The following is a 22,335-nucleotide window of genomic DNA, read 5'->3' on the forward strand; positions in this document are numbered from 1 at the left end:
GGGCAATTCAATTAGATCAGTGATATTCTCCGTGAACCAGTGTGTTAACCTCCCAGCGTTGTGATATGCCATTATTAGGTTGGTAGAGTTTCTCACACGAAATTCCACCAATACTGATGCAATTCTTTACTGCCAGAGGGACACTTGTTTGTTCTTAGATTAATACATGAAATTACTCAAAACTAGTACAAAATAATTCTTAGCAATGTCCAGTATTTGGCAGCAATTGCTAGTAATGTAAAATGTAAGTAAATCTATTACTTTTGTTCAGTAAACAAAATACATTTTATTGTTTAATATAATAAGTGAAGTTCCTTAAAAAAAAAGCTTAAGCAATCCTGATAGAACAAGGACTTCCAAGTAAAAATGCAGTAATGAAAATTAAGTAATTAAATAATAGCGATTCATAGTAATACGCAAGTACATGTTTTAATTGTAAAAGTAAAATAATAATAATAATAATAATAATAATAATAATAATAATAATAATAATAATAATAATAATACATTATTTTTGTGAGTGTTGTTGTACTACTTCTGTTAATATGGAGTACAAATGCTTGCTGACACTAAAACATACTCTAGCACTGAGCTGCTGTTTGGAGACTTTGAAAGTATTGTAGAGTTACACATCATCAGGATATATATATATATATATATATATATATATATATATATAGTGTTGAGGTTGCTTGTGGACTTTAATGATTGGTTTTGAACTAATCAAAGTACGCGTGCATCCATTTTCAATTAATTGCATTAAGACACGTGTACGCATATTAATGACAGACGTGTGATCGTGTGTGCATCGGAGTAACATGCTCACAGGGTAACACATGTCTAGGAAAAACCACAACCGGCGGAGGTCAGTCCCAGCTGTCCGCGGTGCTAGGGGCGGTGCTGCGGTCACAGGAGCCGCTGCTTATTTGCGTTGCTTCTCCAGTCGGGATTATTCAGGGCATGAACAGCATCGTTTGCCATCAGCCTTCGCCATGCAGAACAACCAGAAAGAGCACCTGTACAAGATTTTAGTCATCGGGGATTTGGGAGTGGGCAAGACGAGCATCATCAAGCGGTATGTGCACCAGAATTACTCCCCGAACTACAGGGCGACCATCGGGGTGGACTTCGCCTTGAAAGTTTTAAACTGGGACACCGAGACCATCAGGTTGCAGCTGTGGGACATCGCAGGTAGGACACATTCATTTCCGTTGATCAGAGACGGTGGAAACGACCTGATGCAGCTGGAGATAAGCTGGTTGAATTCGTCTGTGATCATGTTAATAATAGACAGAAAATTACTGTTTGATACTATGTGACCGCATATGAAATGACATGATGAGCAGCATAGTTCAGCTACAAGTTTGCAATTGTGAAGGTGCGTTATATAACTGCAAATTTCATAACTTAACTTTTTGTTTTTGTGGTTGAGAGTTTGTTATCCATGTATATTGCTTTAATTAAACTTTACTCCAGCGTACAGGTTGCTGTAGGTCTGTATGTAACCAAGTTTAGTTTATGTCCTTTATGGTTTTTTATAGTAGAAGTATAAAGCTGCAGATGATCACATGGGTGTTTAACGCCACTGATAACTCTGATTGTCATTCCATTCGTGTTTTAATGCAATCGCATATAAAATATAAAATCTATTAAGTTAATTGAACTTATCCCACCTCTTCATTAGCTGGTTATTTAATTGGCTACTTAGCAAAACGTTGCCTGTACATTTAGGACACAGTATGTTTTGACGGCTGATAAATAAATGTGTGTGTGTGTGTGTGTGTATGTATGTGTGTGTGTGTATATGTGTGTATATATATATATATATATATATATATATATAACTAACAAACTATACATTTAAATTAAGTGAACTCAATTTGATGTTTTACTTTATATAGTTAACCTTATACAAAGCAGGGCTATTCTATTAAGTATAGGCTACATTTAGTCACATTCATGACATCTGTGGAATGAAAAGAAAGTGTCTAAGACAATTAAGGAAGGGCAATAAGCTATTTTCAACAATTAGTTTAATCTGCACATGTAGCGAAACAAATGTAATGTGCCAAACTACATACAATAACTTTTCGATGTCAAGTTAAAATCTAGCTACAAAGCAGTATGTGATGTATTTGTCTGTACGTGTTTATGTAGAACAAATGTACAATGTTTACATGTGAGATAAGATCATTAATAAGCTTTTGTAACATTATCCATTTAATATTTCTGTAAACAAAGCTCCATAGTTCAGCAAAGTATCTATTCCTTTTTCCCAATCTTGAAATCTTACTAAAATCTTTCTTGAAGTGTTATAATTACCATTTATAAGAACAAAATTCGAAATTTATTTTAAGAGCTCTTGGTAAAATTATATTCAGATTGTCTATAATCAGCTGGATTACAAACGTATGATCTAAACAAATAAATGGATATACAGTATATTTCAGTAATTTGAAATGGCAGGCCAGAGAGACGGAAACAGTGAGAAATAGTGCTTTTTAATAGACCATTTGTTGTAGTTATGGCCAAAGGAAAATTCAGCATCATTCAAATCATGCACTGTAAACAATTTCGAATGATCATGATCACGTGATGGCTATAATCTTGAAAAACTCACTGTCCCACATTATAGAAAAGTCTCCTTCTGCCTCTAGGCCTTACTCAGAAGAATGTGGTATGTATAAGTCATCTGTTTCTGGATCATGTGAGAGAGATTTCTAGTCCATAACAGAAAGTCATTGTAAATAATAAAAAAAAAACAGAATAGAAGTCTTTTTGAATAGGTATATCCACTCCAACCTTGGTATACATATAAAAGACACTATATTGTGTTTTGGCAAGGATTACAAAACAAGCATCTGACCTGGAAAGTTCAGTGACATGAAATCATATCAGTTACAGGGACATTCGGAGGGACTTACTCCCTAAAGCTCATTCATCACTCATTGTTTAAAAAAATATATAAATGTAGATGTCAGTGCAGTGATCAAACTCACATTATAGTTTTGTCAATACTAAATTAAGCTTTCTATGTTTGGGCTCTCGTGCTGTACTTTGAAGAGGAGCATGCAAACCGAACCCTGACAAGTTGCTGCTAATGTAGCATATGCAGATGTCCACTAGAATTGACAGACATTATCCCCAAAGCACTGGATTCCAGACCTCACTGCTCATTAGTTGCAATTAGCAAAACAGATGCTACCTTGGCCTCCTACCTTTTGAGTCCAGGTGTCAAAAGCTGGTCAGTCACATGACATTAACTCGTAAGTGTGGGTTATCTCTGACCAATTCCTGCAAAAGCACCCCCATAAGTCCATATCCCATGGATCTGTAAGTCACACTGTGCAAGAAACCGACTGTGTTGCTGAAAACCGGAAATGCTGAGCCACACAATGTGTCAGGGCGTTGCTGCCTTCCATAAGATCATGTGCAACACCATGAAGTGTCTGCTTGATTACTTTATTTCCAGTGCTATGGATGCTTCCACAATCATGCTTGTGTCTGTATGAAGTTCAGGGCAAATCTGTATAAAGTGAATGTCTGAAAAGCAAAAGATATTTAATCCCATTAAGAAAAGTGAACTAGATTTTACAAATTCCAGAAGGCCAACCTTTCTTCCAACTCCGCTTCCACTCTCATGATTGTTCACACAATTGTTTAATTTGGTTAATAAGCAGGATCAAGATGACAAAGTGTGTAATCAATTTAAAAACAGTTACAGAGGAGTACATTTCAATGTATCTCCAACAAAGGACATTAATCTGTTTGAATATTTGATTATTGAAGCGGTTTTGAAGTCATTCCAATGTTTGTGAGATATTATAAACGTCCTGCACATTAAGAGATGCTTTTTAGTCTCTGGGAGTTTTTACTTGGAGTTTAGCAAATCCATTTATCACATTTTCCCCCTTGCTTTTGCCTAATGTTTGAAGACTATACCTTCATATATATTGTTTGTTTTGGGATGTATTATGTTTATTATTATTAGTTTTTCATATCTATTCTTTAGACTGTAAGGTATTTCATCTAGTCTTTTGAACCCACTTCAAAATCATGGCTGCCCTGTTAAAAAAATGTGCATCTTCACCACAATCATTTGGTTGTCTATTGACACCTTTTGGTTCCATCTGGGCCACGTCAACATCTTCACATGTATTTAGAAATATATAAAGCACCATATAGTATGTTTAATATATTTAACATTTCTCATGTTTACACTTCCTTCAACTAGTCCAAGGCCTTAACAGAGACATTATTTTGCCATAAAATGCCATGTGTTAAAGGTCAGACACAAAGAGATTACTGCCAGGCACATGACTTAGCTGCTCATCTGATAATCCTCAATGTGATCATGAGATCTATATAAGTTGTAGGTTTCATTCTTTGACATATTGCTTACAACTGCCATCTGCAAGCCCAAAGGGTATACATTTAAACTGTTATACACGAACACCACTGGTATTATTAGGGGTTTTTATTTCAAGAAAATGTGAATGTAGCCCATGCATTTCATAATGTTTTATATATGGACTATGATCATTTAGGAGAGGACTTATTTTAAAACATTATTCTGTGTCTTACATGTATTCTTTGACAACCAAAAGGCAGCAGTTCATGAAGGATTAAAAAATAGTCACTGTAGTTTGTACTTTGTTATTTTTTGGGAGAATGCCAAACATAAGGGTAAATACAGATTTGGAGTCTCCACTGAGCTGTACTGTGCTGCCACAATGAAGATGTTATTTGTCCTTGAACAATGGGAAGAATAAGCAATAAGGGTGTCTTAAAGACAAAGGAATAAGATAACATACTGTTTCATTCTTCTTCTCCCATGCCAAAAGGTCAAGAGCGATTTGGGAATATGACCAGAGTTTATTACCGGGAGGCCATGGGAGCATTCATCGTGTTTGACGTGACAAGACCATCCACATTTGAAGCGGTGACCAAATGGAAGGAGGATTTGGACTCAAAACTGACTCTCTCAAACGGCAAGAACGTGGCGGCGGTGCTCCTAGCCAACAAATGCGATCAAGGGAGAGATGTGTTAACGAACAACGGCATAAAAATGGACCAGTTCTGCAAGGAGAACGGATTTGTGGGCTGGTTTGAGACGTCAGCCAAGGTAATGGCTCATTCCCCCCTCCTGTGTGCCTTGCAACAATACACAATGACATGTTTCATTCAGCTTGACAACAGTGATTTGACTGTTTGAATTGGAAGGTTTGCTTCTGTTTATTCCCTGCCTATTGCTTATGTGATTGCAGTGAAATGCACCACTAAAATAAGAGACTTGGCTTATTTTTATAATACTAGGAGATTAATAATTTATAGTAAGTTCAAATCACCGCTAGATAATGAAATGAGTATAATTATCATCATTTACTTGTATCTACATTTACAAAGTATGATAGAAAACATACTCCAGTTTAAGTTGTAGGAATGGATTACAAACCCTTCCCAGAATGGTTTCCACATGAACTAAATGGAGACTATAGAGGCACAGCTTGTTGCTGAAACGCGTGGATTTCTCTCCATTCAGTCATGGTGCGGTGGTTACCATGTGATTTATTGAACCGTTATACAATTGCTTTTACAGGATGTTGATGCATTTTTTTCTCCACTGCTTTACAATTCTCTTACTTCTATAAGTTCTCACATTAGAGTTGTATGAAGATTTGAAGCTTGCAAAATGTCGCTGTGCTGACGGGGATCTGCATTTCCCATGTGTTTTTTTTCTTTTCTTTTTTCTTTATTTCACTAGAGAAATATGAGATACTTTTGAAAAGAAGGGACTTTATAGACTAATATCCCTGGGTTTGTGTCTGACAATGTGAATTACATGAACATGGCTTAAAGTGAGATTTATTTAGGTTTATTTCCAGATTCAGTGCATTTACCTTGTATTACTGATGTATAAGTCCTTCCCAGATTTATTTTTAGGGGGCCAAGCAACGAAGTGGCTGGACCACCTTTTGTAATTGTTAGGATTATTATTAGTATTATTCCGCCATATATTTCAAATGGCCATAAAATAAAAAGTACTGGATAGAATCTCATTGTCCCTCAAGAAATGTGGAGGTCATATGTAATATTGTTTGGTGCCAATATTGGATTAATGACAATTATTAGATAATATTCAATCTTCTCCAAAACTGCTAATGGGACAGATTTGAAACTTGGTGCATATGTTTATGTTATGACCTATATTCATATGACCTATATGCTATGACAAAATCAATTGATAATTTTTTGTCCATAAATTTCAAATGACCATGAAATTAAAACATCATAACAGAAACTCACCAAAATTGGTGTGTTAGATACCTAGAGAAGTTTGTCCCTCAAGAAATGTACAGGTTATACGTGGTGCCAATATTGGCTTAAGTGACAATTATGAGACAATATTCAAGCCTCTTCTCCTTCAAACCGCTAATGGGACAGATGCGAAACTTGGTGCATGACACTTCATGTTATGACCTATATTCAGATTTGTAAATGTAAATTAATATAACATTTAAAAAACTAAATTTGTCTGTACTTTCACAAACTTGATTTACATACCACACTGAATGTACATCTGCTCTTGAGACAGAGCACATCTATTAATCGCAGACAATGGCACCACTTGCAGGGACTTCCAGTACAGACCACATACTCTGAAACTCAACCATCATGCCAAGCTTGCAGGGGGATTCAATCACAGGAACTCGGACACATGCAGGTGTTGACATATACAAGATACAAAAACACCTCTTAGTCTTGCATTTCATGCCTTTACCCACTGCACCACTAGGGAGCTTGATATTAAAGCTTGGATCTATGATAGAGTACATTTATGAAGCAATACAGGTTATACATTCGTGCGGACCAATACAAATTTAACCAATAGTAATGTTTACAAATATTGAAATAGTTAACAATTTTATATTGTTTATGTATTCATTGTAATAATAAAAATACTTTAGTTAATGTAGTATATTGCAGGGTACAAAAAAATCTGTTTATATATATATATATATATATATATATATATATATATATATACACATTAATAATGTATCGGACTCATTATTGCCATTGCCATTGCACTATGGCACGGGAGACCTGGGTTTGAGTCCTGCCATGGCCAGAACCCCAAATTGTTAAACATGATATGTCCCTACAGATATATTTGGGTGCTTATAACTTTTAGTTTCAATATTCATGTACTAACATTGTCATATTGTAGCAGTTCTGAAGACATACTATTAAGCATGGGCCATCTAGTGTTATGGTTGGATCACTGCACTGTGGTGTGTGAGACCTGGGTTCAAGTCTCATCATGGCTTAAACCCTAAAGTATGTTATATGCCAAATCCCTACACATATGGTTGGCCCCCTACATTGCTGCTTGCAGCTATGTTTATTATTATTATTACTAGTTAATGAATAATGTGTAAATGACTACAACTTGCATCAATGCAGGCTAAAAAATACAATAAAACATCTCAAGCAACCTAAACATTTCTGGAAGCAGTTAAAATGAAGGTCCAACCCAGGAGTTTGTATAATGAAAAAACAAATCCAATATATGAGTATAACAACAACTACATTTATTTAGTGCTATTTAATTGTAATGCTATTTAAAAAATGGTGGTAGCCATTTACAATATTAAGTTCATCTTCAGATTTCCAGTAATAGAATGATCCTTGCTCTAAAAGTTGGTAAATGTAGTGGGATGTTTGTTTTGTGATTCCTAATTACCTTGCTTACTGTGTAAACTAAAATGACCCCTTCTCACTGGAGGACTAAATTACTGTACAAGTAAACAAACAATTAGTGAAAAACTCCAGGCTCTAATATCTCGTATCTAATCTTGTCTAGAGCCAGAGATTTTCCTACAGCTTGTGCTCACGCGAGACCAGACATTAAGAAGTGATTCAGAGGCTATTGTTTGGCTGCCATGCTTCTTTCATTTTTCTTTTAGATTAGTTTAATTGACAAATGCTAAGGTTGTTGAGGTTGGAATCATAATAGGATTTCTATATTTTGCAAAATGATAAATATTATTTTTATTTCAATAATAGTGTCCTTTAATTGCAGATAGAAGTTCCACTATGATTTCGGCTTCCATGCAAGTTAACAAGGAGTCTGTAACGCTGTATATAAGTGGGCTATCCTAGGATTTAATTCTATTCCCGAAAACCTCTTTTCAAACATTGCAGGAATTTCACATATAATGTTAAAGTAGCTTGTGGGATAAATTTAAACTGCAAGGTCATCAGTAGGTTACATTGTTCACGGTGTGTAACCCTCTCTTACTAAGCCACTGTTTGTGGTGGCGCGGTCACTTTATTTTCTTATAACAAAGAGGTCTGATATTAACACACAGATCCTAAATTCTTCAAGCATCAAAGACAGGTCAGCTTTTTATGAACAAGCTCCATTTCCAAGCACAGTATTGCAATATTACTTGTTCTTGTGGTTCAGACATGTAAATACAAACTAAAGCCCTGTGTCATTGTACACTAACTATTGTTTTTACTATACAGCTGTAGGGTTCAGGTGCCATATTTAACAACACGTCTTCTGAGAAAAGCCTTATTAGGCCTTTAAGATACCACGGTTTGGTTGTGCAAATGTTTTGAAACGTGATTTGGTTGCAAACTGTTGCGGTAATACACTGCAAAAGGCAGACGGCTCTTGTGTGACATCTTGTACTGACATCTCCCTCTGGAGAATTCTTATACATTTCACTGACAGCAGTGTCTTTTCTGTTTGAGTGTTCAAAATCCTGAGCACCAGAAGAATGTTATAAAGACCCCAAGGAATTCCACTTAATATGATTCAGCAGACAAATATATTTTTGGAAAATACACCATTTCATAACAGAGTCAGGGATTACATAAATGTTAAACTTTTTAATATATTTAAACATGGTCCATTGAAAGCACACTGTAAAATACAAATTATAATTCAGTCTTTTTTTTTTTTATATTATGTCGTAATTTGTTTTTTAACACGATACAAAGGTGAAAAGTTTAGTGAAAAAAAGCTGTTTTGATCCCAATTATTTTACAAATGCCACATACCTAAACACAGGGAAAAATCTTTAAGAAGTGCAGCACGGTGTACAGATATAAAAGCCACTTGTAAGAAGAATATGCTTGCAAAAACATTTCAAGAACCACATTGATATACAGAGCCCCCTTTTTTGTTCACATTGGCCCCAAGCCCCCATATTGAAAGCTGCAGAGCAGGGGCACTTTCACTAACACGTTAATTATGTTGAATAGAGAATCTGTTGTGGGGGTAATTTAATAAAGATTCTTCAGCAGCCCTTCTTAATGGAACAAGTGAGCAGGAATGTGGCATTCAGCCTGAAATCCAAAGGAATGAAACCTCACTATTACAGCTATACATACATGTTTGTGAAGCATTGCAGGGCTAGAATGGGTTCAAAACATTGTGCAGGGACAATCATGATATTTTCACACATTCTGTGTCCTGTTCAGATCAAACTAATTTGAACAATGCCTATTTTAAATATTCTAGATTCTATTCATTTTAACTGTGACACTGTAAAAAGTAAAGAAAATATAACATGGTACTGCATCTTTTTAGTTTTTTAATTACATTGAACAGCAGAATGTCATTGTCATTGACTAGGGAATTGGGCAGTATTCTGTGGATCTGTGCACAGAGTAATGTTTTGAAGAAGGAGAGAAAATGCATACTTTAACATTTCCCGGGCATATTTAAAGACAAGATTACACCACAAAATCTGTGCTATGTGCACTACCCCCCCCCCCCCCTCCCTACTGCCTACTTGCCTTCAAACTGTTTGGCAAAGTAAGGCAGGTAAATTGGGACTGTAATTGACAGACATAGCCTGCAAGCTGGCAGAAGGTTTAACAATGGCCAAGTGGTCCATTGGAAGAATAGGACAAATTGCCTGGGGCTGTTTTTAAAGCATCAGTATTGAAGTTGCAGATATATATTGCAGAATATTAAAAAATTAACCCCTAAAATTAAGGAGTATGCAATATCTAATTATCTTCATTTTAATGATGCTGTACCTGACTTATGATATACAGAAACATATGCTGCATCTTGAAGTTTGAAATTGAAGGTTGAAATGATTCATATCTTTTTAGTCTAATGGGAAGCATATTATTATCTTGTCATTGTTTGCACTATGCACTGCAAACAATGTAATGTCGTAATGTTCTGTTTACCTGTCATTTGGTATATATTTTTTAAGAAGCTGATGCTTACTGATTCTGAGTTATAATCCAAATCTATTCTGTAATAACTGTAGTAATGTGCTGAAAGCTATTATCTTTTGACATTCTCTAACAAGGTTGCTTCTCCTTTTAAATCAAATTGTTTTAAGCAATATAAGGGATCAAAATATAACAGACAGCAAGAAACATGACATAGCAGCATTGATGCCATTCTGTCAGTGTCTGTGTGATTCTGCCTGACTTTGAACACTGGCTGTGCCACTACTGAGTAATGGGAGAATTCTTACTCAAATCTGAAATTATTTGGCATTTGATGAAAGGCAAATTGCTACTGGTAGCTCAATCAGCTAGATCTAATACTATGTATAATGAGTTCCATATTTCAATGTAGATATTGTTATTTTACCAACATACACTTTGGGTGTCCACTGAAGTCTGTTTGAGTTTGCTGTCAGCAGACAGATGAAGATGTATAATTATGTAGGGCATAAAGAAACTGATTGTTAAACTAGACACCCAGTTTAAGGCAATTATTTCAGTAATTTTGAGATACCAAACTGTGTTCTTCTACACATTTACTTATTGTTTCCTAGCAACCAGGTGCACCATCTGTGTTCTGATGTTGCAATCGGTGCCATAGTTTATCCCCAGGTGGGAATTAAATTCATATTTTGAGCCATCCATTTCTGAATGTGCTGCAGCTGCAGGAGCATTCAGCACCAGAGCAGGGCTCTTTCCTGCCAAAAGAAATTAAATAAGGACTTGCATGTTTCCTAAAGTACAGATTTCATTACATGGCATATTTGGCAACTTGCTGAAGGGGGTGCTTCAAATCCTTGTGAATGAATGCTGCTTTCTGTTTCATGTTTCACTTGAAACTTGTGGGCTATTCACTCCATTGTTTCTATGCAATGGAGATTACTGTACAAGCACAACAGCGCAAGACTAAAGATCCCACCTTAATGGAGACACCATGAATTGGGCCTGAATGAAAATCCTTATGTTCTATGCTTATGTGTTTTGCATGTGCATAATCTACTATAACGATAATAAAAACTGATGCATTTGTTTTATTTTGTTAAGGCTGTACCTCCATATTTTGATTTAATTAAAATCACAGTGAACACTTTCTCTCTCTCTTCCTCAGGAGAATATAAACATTGACGAAGCAGCCAATTGCCTGGTGAAGCACATTATTGCCAATGAAAACGACATACTACAGTCAGAAGTCCCAGATACCATCTCGCCTCAGCTCAACGCAGTGAAAGACAGCTCCTGCTCCACCTGCTATAAATCATAGGACTGCACTGATGAGAATGGGACTGAGGTCGGGTGGGTGCACAACTGTGTGAATAGCAAAGTATGCAAGAGGTAAATACTTCTGTCTGAGGCCTTACAATTTTAACACATTTTGTGTGTGATTCATTTTTATTTTGTTCAGTTTTTTTTAAGCAGTGTTTGTTTTTACAATTTGTTGATACACTGCTTGATATTTACTGATTTCAATGCTTACACTAAATGTCTTTATTCTGTGTTTCTCTACTGAATTAAACCTCTGAGTCTGTGAAGAATCTGATAATCTGAAATCTAAAAACTGGGGCCTTGGATTTTTTACACAGGGTGTATATATGCCCATTTCTGTTTTTTACATTTTGGCACACAGTTGTGGAGTGTTTGATTCTTAAACCTCAGTCGTTGTTCCAAATCTTCATCTAACAATTAGAGCTCATGTGCATATATAATATATTATTTTGATATTATTTCCAAAGAGAAAACTGTTTAGTCAAGTGCCTAAACCGTTTTTTTTTTTTTTTTTTTTTTTTTTTTTTTTACATTTAAGCAAAAACAATAAAAACATGTTTTTGTAATTCAAAGAATTTGTTTCTTTTAACCTTCAAAAGTAGAAAATTGCTTTTGGTATAGTACACTACAAAAACTAGATGCATTAAGTGTTGGATACGGCAAAGCTTCTGGATCCCAGGGCACTAAGGAGACTCATTCCCAATCTGTTTCCGTAAGTATCCCCCTGATGTTTGCAAAGTTGTATTTTTTTGTATTTATTTGCGTATTTATTTTTGTCATGCGAGAATATTCACAAGAAATCCCAAGGCAGAGTGCCTATTTATAAGGCAGTTATGCAATTCTTTGGCATCCATGGATTCCAACTAATGAACTTCCTCTAGTCTATAAATATAATGCAGTTCTGGGAACACTACTTTAGGGGACGGCTTTCAGGTTTTTCTGTGCTGAGGTAAAGCCTGTGGAAAAACACCCCCCTGAGAATGCTTCAAAGATATCTAGACTTGTGCACCAACAAACAGAGAACAGACATCTGTGAATATCACTGATACTCCCTCTGAGAGAGACCTCCAAAGAGCAGAAGAAGGTGCACTTGTGTTTACACACCATACCTCACAAGGAGCCAAGGATGTTTATACAAATAAATACTTCATTTAGTCTTGTGGGATATGGTTTTTGTTTGTGTTATAGCCGTTCATTTTCCATGTAAGCGCATTGATGTTTTTAAGTTGTTTACCAGCAAGTACAAGTACAAATTAATATCTGTTCATGTGTAGAATTTTTGTTTTTGTTTGTTTGATTTCATTGAACTGCCCATTTATAACTTAGTTATTACTTTTTCAAAACCAAATATTAACTTATTGGAGGATTCTCCTGAATGAATACCTTCAGCTGGGGGTATTTCAGCATTTAAGCAAATCGCTAAGAGGATCTAAACGTCATTACTATTTCAGCTGAATTGTTTTATATAAAGAATGTAGTTATTACAGAAAAAAATCTGTTCTCTTTTTCGGCACTACATTAAAAAAATTGTCTAGTCTAACATTATAATAAGCTTGGTAGTGTCTAGGTTAGTCTTGCATTGATGGTGTTAACTAATTATTTTGTATTTCAAGGGTGTTTTGAAAATTTCTATAGTAACAGAGATATTCTAGAGACCAACATATATTTTTCTGTGTGCAGTTTTCTACTGTAAAGAGCACTGTGTACTGTGATATATGGGTTGAAATATCTGAAGAAATGAACATGCAATATTGTAATAAAGGAAAAATAGCATGTTATAGTTATCTTTATAGAACCCTTTGTAAACGTATCTTTAAAAAGCAGTTGATAACATATTCTGTAAACTTTCACCCCATGCTAATTTGACACAATATTAATTTCCTACTTTTGAAAATGTGTATATATAGACACTCCAGAATTGCATATTGATTGATTTTTGTGCATTCATCATTTGTTTGTTTATTGACATACTATAAATAAGAATTCCATTTTGTGTTCTATCAATTGCATATATCATTTGTCAAACAAATAAAATCTTTCCCACAGTGAGTTTAAAATATATCATGTTCTGTAAATTACACAAATCATGATACAGTGCCTGTAAGACTGTTGGTTTCAGACTCAAATATATTAGCGAGAGGAATGGACGTAGCACTAATGAAGACAGATACAACATTTTCAACCGGACTTAATTTGGTTTACTGAGAGAGCGGCTGTCTGAACTATGAGAAAACACTGTAAATATCTCAGATCAAGCTTCCCACTACCAATTCTTCAGTGATTCACTCAGTTATGTAAATCCCACAAGACCTAAGATCAAAACGATTCTTTATGTAAAGCTCCTATCATTGTATCGATCAAACGAGTCTGTGTCAGCCACTGATGTCTTTGATCATGTATTGTGATGGGTATTTTTTTTCTAACTAATATTTTTATATCACTATTTGTATGTATTTTTTACTTTTATCCCTTGTGGTGCTGAAACTGTTCAATAATCTAACAGTCTTCTTTTAAAATAGATGGTCATACTTATGAGAATTTATTACATTGGAATATATATGTGATTAAAATAATCTTTGCAAAGAGTGGGTTTCTATTATTTAGTTTTGAGTTTTGTTGTGTTCTTGGTTATGCTCTGTGCAATTCCCCGACACCAGCCCACTGCATAAAACTGCATCAAGCCATTATCTATTTTTTAAAAGCAGTATGCTGTATGAATTTTGATGATATTATGTCATGTGCAAGAAACTATATAATGTTCATATATATAGACAATGTCTATTTTTTTTAATTCATTGTCAATACAGGACATTTAATAAACAATATTCTGAAAGATATGTGGTGCTTTCTTTTTCTTTGTTTGATGTCTATAATGACGCATTTGTGCTTCATAATACATCTGCTATATACACTCACCTAAAGGATTATTAGGAACACCATACTAATACTGTGTTTGACCCCCTTTTGCCTTCAGAACTGCCTTAATTCTACGTGGCATTGATTCAACAAGGTGCTGTAAGCATTCTTTAGAAATGTTGGCCCATATTGATAGGATAGCATCTTGCAGTTGATGGAGATTTGTGGGATGCACATCCAGGGCACGAAGCTCCCGTTCCACCACATCCCAAAGATGCTCTATTGGGTTGAGATCTGGTGACTGTGGGGGCCAGTTTAGTACAGTGAACTCATTGTCATGTTCAAGAAACCAATTTGAAATGATTCGACCTTTGTGACATGGTGCATTATCCTGCTGGAAGTAGCCATCAGAGGATGGGTACATGGTGGTCATAAAGGGATGGACATGGTCAGAAACAATGCTCAGGTAGGCCGTGGCATTTAAACGATGCCCAATTGGCACTAAGGGGCCTAAAGTGTGCCAAGAAAACATCCCCCACACCATTACACCACCACCACCAGCCTGCACAGTGGTAACAAGGCATGATGGATCCATGTTCTCATTCTGTTTACGCCAAATTCTGACTCTACCATCTGAATGTCTCAACAGAAATCGAGACTCATCAGACCAGGCAACATTTTTCCAGTCTTCAACTGTCCAATTTTGGTGAGCTTGTGCAAATTGTAGCCTCTTTTTCCTATTTGTAGTGGAGATGAGTGGTACCCGGTGGGGTCTTCTGCTGTTGTAGCCCATCCGCCTCAAGGTTGTACGTGTTGTGGCTTCACAAATGCTTTGCTGCATACCTGGGTTGTAACGAGTGGTTATTTCAGTCAAAGTTGCTCTTCTATCAGCTTGAATCAGTCGGCCCATTCTCCTCTGACCTCTAGCATCAACAAGGCATTTTCGCCCACAGGACTGCCGCATACTGGATGTTTTTCCCTTTTCACACCATTCTTTGTAAACCCTAGAAATGGTTGTGCGTGAAAATCCCAGTAACTGAGCAGATTGTGAAATACTCAGACCGGCCCGTCTGGCACCAACAACCATGCCACGCTCAAAATTGCTTAAATCACCTTTTTTTCCCATTCAGACATTCAGTTTGGAGTTCAGGAGATTGTCTTGACCAGGACCACACCCCTAAATGCATTGAAGCAACTGCCATGTGATTGGTTGGTTAGATAATTGCATTAATGAGAAATTGAACAGGTGTTCCTAATAATCCTTTAGGTGAGTGTATATATATATATATATATATATATATATAATGTGTTTTTTTTTTTTTTTTTTTACATTGTATTATCAAAACAACTGGTTCTTGTAATGTCCCTCAAGGTTTGTTCCTCTTCTCGCTGGGGTTGGTATTATACCTTCCTGGCTTAATAATCTTGAGTGTAATGCCCTGAAAATAATCACATAGTCATATTGTAAACTATGTTATGATTTTGTTTCATTTACCCTTGCACACACTACACTATTAGGTATAAAGTGTGTTTGTTTTTAATTATTTGGATAACAGTATTTGGAACCAGTCGAGTCCAGTATGTTCCTAGTGCAATTAAATATATTCGAATACTATAATTTCAGTCTGTTATTTGACCAAATGACAAAAATGCACCACTAAACCATTTCTGCAGAAAACCTTAGGATGACTTAAAGCAGCATTGTTTAGATAACCAACCCTATTTCCATTATTTTACCCATGACTGCATTTCTCTCCCAAAAATGTGATTTGTTCCTACTGCGGTTTCTTTATAAACTGCAATAAGAGAACACTCAGTCTAATTCCTCTTACTTTTCAACAACATCATATGAAGCCCAGTACTTCATAGAGGATCTTCTGTTTGTGGAGATTAACAAATATTCAACCTGAACATAGAGGCTGGGGCACATCAATTACAGGCCAGAATGATAGGATTTCTCATATCTATAGGTCAGACGCTTGCTCAGTCTGCTTTGACTTTTGACTTTCTACTTTTTTTTACTTTCCACTGAAATGTATGCGTTATGTACGTACATTGGTCATCTGTTGTCAGAAGAATCAGAGGTGTTCCGACCGAGCTCTCAATTAAGTTATTGAACCCTCCCTCAATTGAAATAATTTGCTTCATTTGACCTTTTAAATTGTATAGCTTATAACAAGTTGGAAATTTCAAGTCCCATCTACAGTTCCATATTAACATGAACTCTTTAAAATAATTTAAGGCAAATTATTAGTTAAATTAGGGTTCAATTAAGTACCCTACTAATAATTAAGTAATTGGGGTCTCTAAGACCAAGATTGAGAACAACAGCTCTAAAATGACTGGAATGTTTCAAGATACCTAACAAACAGAATGACACGCCTGATCCTTATCAGTTTTTAATTTATCACCTGCATCGGTACTAAATGAGATTAGGGTGGAGGGAATTCAATTAGCTGGAGGTGAGGGCTATTACACCTTGTTAGTGTTAACCTGACCAGACTGAACACACCTGTCTCTCTTATAGGTGAGAATGGAAGAAAACTGAATAGACATGGACAAGGTGTCTCAGGTTGCTTCTGTCATTCACCTTTTTAGTTTCTCCCCTAGAATATATTCACTACAGTAGTGGACAAAACCAATCCTGCAGACAGACCTGAAAAGATGCAGGATTAAGGTAGGATTCATTTGATGATTCACAAGCCTTTTTATAGATTTGATATATAATATATAATTTTGATATCAAGACATTTCCAGTGGCTTGTGATGATCAGCACAAAATAAATCAGATAATACATTAAATATGATTGAAGGTGTGATGTTCCAGATCTCTCTACACTTGGTTGAGCTGTAAATTGGGTTGATTTAAGCAGGAACGATGTTTCTTTCTTGTAGATTTCCAAGAAATAAGCATTCTTGTGATTGCTGTGCTATACATTTTCCCTCTAAAGTGTCATGTTTTGGTGACATTGGAACTTAGAATGTTATAAAAACTCATATTAATATTTAATAAATGTTCTTGTTAACATCCTTTGTGAGCACAAGGATGGGAGACGGGGTAACCTTCATCAGTCAAACTGCCTTTTTTCATTCGATATGTGCACTCAAATGTTTAATGAAAGGAATTGTGCAGTGTTTCTTTAGTTGGACATGTTTCATAATTTTGTAATCTTCCATGACCAGCAATTGGCATGTTTTAATACCTGTGAAGTGTTCTTGTTGCATACACAACATGCAAAATATTGTCCAGAAAAATAAACTATAATCAATCCCATAGAGAGATAATTGAGCCGTTGAGCATATTTTAGTCTGTTTCCTTAAGAAAATAAAGTTTGTGTTTGTTTTTTTAAGGCCACCAGAAAACACTGACAGCAGGGCCATCCATCTCATCTTATTATTTTACAATGGTACTGACGCGTATTGTTCACTGGAATAGCAAGTAAGCATTTGCATCATTCCCAGGGAAGTGCATTCGGTGCGGTAGGCCTCATTCTTTCTAATAAACTCTGCAGACTTGATGTTCTGATGCCACTTGAGGGGACTATTGGCACAATGTGTTGGATGGTTATTCTGCACGTGTCTAACAACCACAAAATGCATTAAACTGCCTGCTATGAATAAGCATGAGCCGCCGGAGAGCTGCACTGTTGAGCACCAGCAATGTTTGAATTAAAAGTAATTTAAATGAAAATGATATACAGTACAATGAATTGCTGTTATTCATACAACACACGGTGAACACGTTTATTTACAAACTCTTCTGCCTGTAGAGCAAATTTCCTTTCTTAATCTTTTATTTATTTTTGTTGGGGTGTTTTATCTTTGTTATACTCATGTTAATTTGACATTTTCATGTTTTCATTGATTTGCTCTGTCATGTAAGACAAAGAGCTTACATTACCTTTATGTCAAAAGATAATATATTTAATGTTTTTATGTGTAATGTTATGAGAAGAAAGGCAAGCACAGTGGTATGCAATATGTGTAGCAGCGCCTTAAATCAACAATACTCAATTCAGTAAAGGTATGAATTTCATATGGTTGAACAAACAATCCTGACCCCTTTATTTTCACTGCAATATTGCACTAGGGAAAGAAAGGATTAGGGAACAGTGTCCAATGTTCACAAGCCCATGCTGTTTTATGTTTAATATTATGTTCAATAGATTTTTCACAGCCAGAGTGTCAATTTGCTGCTCTCCATCCCAGTGTCTGACATGTATTTCGTCCGTGGTAATCCCATTCTGCATTTCTCCCATTTCCCTATGAATTTATTACCGATTCATGCAGTATGTAACGGGAAGCCATGCATTATTAACGGCACACATCCCAAAGAGTCACCTATTCCTGGGATCCTTCTTTCTTATTTAACACTTTTAAAAGAATGCTTAATCATTTTATATTACAGGGATTTTGTCTCATTTCCTTAGAGGATTCAAACAGGTCTGAGCATTCAGCGTGGCTCAGCCTCCTGTCCCCGGGGACGTGATTAATGGAACAACATGCAGGATTCCATCCTTCTTACACAACACGGCAAATCTCCTGTTTTAAATCAGATGCACACAAGCCTTTAGCTAATCCCGAATATCTCAGTGGGGGGAATTAAAACTGTGTTGCGTGGGGATAATACCCATTGACCCCCTTGGAGGCACCCAATCTCAAATGCACTCTTCATAAAACTTAAAGAGAGAAATAATGTGAAAAAACGTAGGTGTTTGTTCATTAAGTAGTTGAGGAAAATGTACTTAAATTGGATTATGTAAAATGTTTTTAAACAGCATGTAAACAAATGTAATCACCTTTTCTAGTAAGTGTAAGCCTTCTGATGTTGTTATCACAAAGCAAAAGGGGGGTATTTCTTAAGTCACTGTTGCATTATTTTCCTTTGCATTTTCTGGTTAAAATCTAGTGGTACTATCATTAAAATGTTTATTGATATAGAGGGAAAAAATCTAGTTTGTTACTATTTATTATTTGCTTTTTGGCTTATATTGTGCCACAATTACACACCAAAAACATACAACACTGTACATGTTGTAGGCCATGCACAAAAGTGTTTTGAAGGTGGGATCAGATCTTATGAAGGCAGCAAAGTGTCCATACAAATATATATATGTATACTTAAAATAACTGCATTTATTGGTTGGTTGTACCAAAAACATACCAAACCTAGGAACAAACTGGTATATATTTCAATAAAGTTAAGGCTATTGATGGAACAAAAGGAAAACAAACAAATAAATCCTAATGCAGGATTAACGCTGAGGCTCCAGCACTCTCTTGACTGAACCCATTAGTTGTGCTTTTATACCCTTGTTTCAGGGGCCCCTCCCTCAGGCCAAACCATTTCCCAACCATAACGAAACAATCAGAAAAGCACATTCAAAATCATGAACAAATTAACAAACACATCATAATGGCTCTTTAAAATGAAGCACAAAACAAAACTCAAATAATGTACTTGTCAAACAAAGAAAACCTCTTGGGCAACCCTCTTAAACAGAAGTGGTAAAACCCGTAAGAAAACTGGCTCCTGTAATGACCTCAATGGCCTTACAAAACAAGATGGCTGCCCACATCCCCACACAAACAACCCAAAGATAAGGTTATACCCCCCCCCCCCACCTTATGATCTATGTGATGTATACATTTAATACAGGACATTTAAGTATAGTGTGCTTTACTTTTCCTATTTTAATAGAGTTCACAATAGCACAAACCTTTACCACTGTAAACACAGGGATGGGCTTTGCTCCATCACAGTACAGATATCATTCATTCAAGTCAATCAATAAACACAATCTATAAAATCTTCGAGAGGTTTGTCTCTGTGAGAATGCACAGATTCTTATAAAATCTGTGAAAAACACTATAACACTTCTAGGATGTTGAAAACCTGGTTTCTCACAGAATAAAACAGTTGTATTCTATGGAATAATCCTGCAGATAAAGGTATCTCTGACCTAATGAACCACCCACTGTCCCCAAGATACTTGAATGCACCTACTCTAGATTTTGTACAAAGTTTACTTAGTTTAATGAGCAAAAACAATATAGGTAGTTTCTGAAATGTTTGTGTTACTCATACAACAGACACACAAAACAAGGCATACACTTTTATGGGCAACAGTTTTATAAATGTAGCAAAATATCTTATTTATAATAGTTTGATAGTGTATTTGTTCATGTTTTGAATATCTGTAAGCTCTGCACTGGAGTCCTTTTTTTTAATGAACAGTTGGTGGTTTTCTTTAGATTTCCTCAGAAGCGCTGTAAATAAACACATGGTTGTAAGTTTTAAATTAAATAGAAAAATGTGTGCTTGCTTCATGCTGAAGGGAACAGGTCAATATACTTTTGTTTTTAAGATTTAAGTTATTCCCAAAGACAACAGGTGCCCTTTGCAAAACACTCATTTGCTTGAATCCCAGATTAGTTTCAAGAAGTTTGTTCTGTTGTTAAAATGAAGGCCAGCTGTGCTGATTGATGCCTCTGAGATTAGTGTCGTGAATAGCTGCTGATGGATCGCTCTGCCACTGTCGATAAGTGATACTCCTGTCAAAATGAAGAATGAGGTATGGAGCACAGATTCAATGAACTCCAATTGTTAGTGTAACTTTGCCATCATCTGTTCGATTCGTGCACTAAATACTCTCTTTGGGAAATGGTAATGGTTGCATATACAAAACTATATCCAGGGAATTGTCATATTGACATATTAAACTAATGCGTGTCTTGATGGTGCACAAGGACTAGGGAAACACTGCACACATACAGAGAATGGCTGATCGTGTCTCATTGAATTCATGTGAGACACAGCAGTGATCTTTCAGAAGATTTGGCCTAGGTGTTTGTTGTTCAATGTTGGACAAAGTTGAAGCATCAAGTAGACACCTGCTCCGTGCATGAGACCTCTGTGGCGACCGTGGTTAGATAAGATGTGAAAAGAAGAGACTGGGTTTAGTCGTCGTCTCCTGTCTGTGGAGTTCTGAGAACACATCCAATACCTGTGTAAACTACCATGGCCGGGTTAATCCACAAATGTCTCCCCAGAGAGTTTAAATGTTAATCAATTTGTAGAGGGGTATTGTGCTGCTGTAGAAAATCATGATCATCTCTGATCATGCAGAGGAGGAAACCCATTTTAGGATACTGACTGAACAGATAAAGTGCTCTCACTCAAGGTTAAGCCAAGGTAGCTAATCAAATACAAACTCACTGTAATCTCTAAGAAACTCTTAATTTTATTGTTTTACCTGTCAGTAGAACTAAACTTCAGTTGCAACAAAGTACATTCATAAGTGATCATAAGTGTGATTGAAGATAAATGCTGATTATTAAAGGCTGCTGGTAGTCTGGGTTTTACTAGAAATTCAATTGAAAACTAAATGTTTTCCTGTCTTCAGGATTGCAGACCTAAACAATAAATCTGTCACATGCCCCATACAGTCTTGTGTTTCTGCATCCTTAAACAATAAGCTTTACTTCACTGAATTGAAGTGAACATCATACATCATTGTGATGTTGTTATACTTCTATGGACAGGTAAATGACAATGAGAAGGAAATAATTTAAGAGCCAACCTGTCTCTCGCACTGCTGGGTGGAAATTAACATTAATGCTGCAATTCAGTCAGTCAGTCTGTCAAATCCTTGGCGTATGACGGTACTCTAATGCAGAAACCTGTCTCTTCAAAATTGGATATTGTGCATTTTAGGAAAACATTTTGTCATAACAAAATACATTGTATTCTATCATTATGAAGTTAATTCAAAACTTCTGGCTGTAAGATTCGCCTTTTGCATATGCATTCACTCACTTTTCCTCACACATTTAAGTTCCATTTCCATTTAATTGTGTGTGCCTGTGCATAGATTTAATTTACAATAATTACTGCCATTCAAATTTGAAATGTGTGTCTAAAATAGGTAACTGCAGGTTAATTAA

The 22,335-nt window shown here is 35.9% G+C and overlaps 1 protein-coding gene across 1 annotated transcript; it reads left to right on the plus strand.

The window, feature by feature from the left end:
• Nucleotides 1-809: 809 nt before the first annotated feature.
• On the plus strand, nucleotides 810-14,365 carry rab38a (RAB38a, member RAS oncogene family). The gene is made up of 3 exons (XM_066699282.1): nucleotides 810-1,191; nucleotides 4,845-5,125; nucleotides 11,378-14,365. Exons 1-3 carry the CDS (start codon nucleotides 837-839, stop codon nucleotides 11,528-11,530), a joined length of 789 nt encoding a protein of 262 aa, XP_066555379.1. The 5' UTR covers nucleotides 810-836; the 3' UTR covers nucleotides 11,531-14,365.
• The last annotated feature ends 7,970 nt before the right edge of the window (nucleotides 14,366-22,335 follow it).

This window comes from Amia ocellicauda, chromosome 3 (assembly GCF_036373705.1).
Source record: "Amia ocellicauda isolate fAmiCal2 chromosome 3, fAmiCal2.hap1, whole genome shotgun sequence".
In the NCBI taxonomy this organism is placed as follows: Eukaryota; Metazoa; Chordata; class Actinopteri; order Amiiformes; family Amiidae; genus Amia; species Amia ocellicauda.

Excerpts from the sequence above, each read along its gene's own strand:
- rab38a (XM_066699282.1), top strand. The coding sequence starts at position 837 with ATGTCTAGGAAAAACCACAACCGGCGGAGGTCAGTCCCAGCTGTCCGC. Across the intron at positions 1,192-4,844 it reads GCAGCTGTGGGACATCGCAG|GTCAAGAGCGATTTGGGAAT; the intron begins GTAGGACACATT and ends CCATGCCAAAAG. Across the intron at positions 5,126-11,377 it reads GGTTTGAGACGTCAGCCAAG|GAGAATATAAACATTGACGA; the intron begins GTAATGGCTCAT and ends TCTCTTCCTCAG.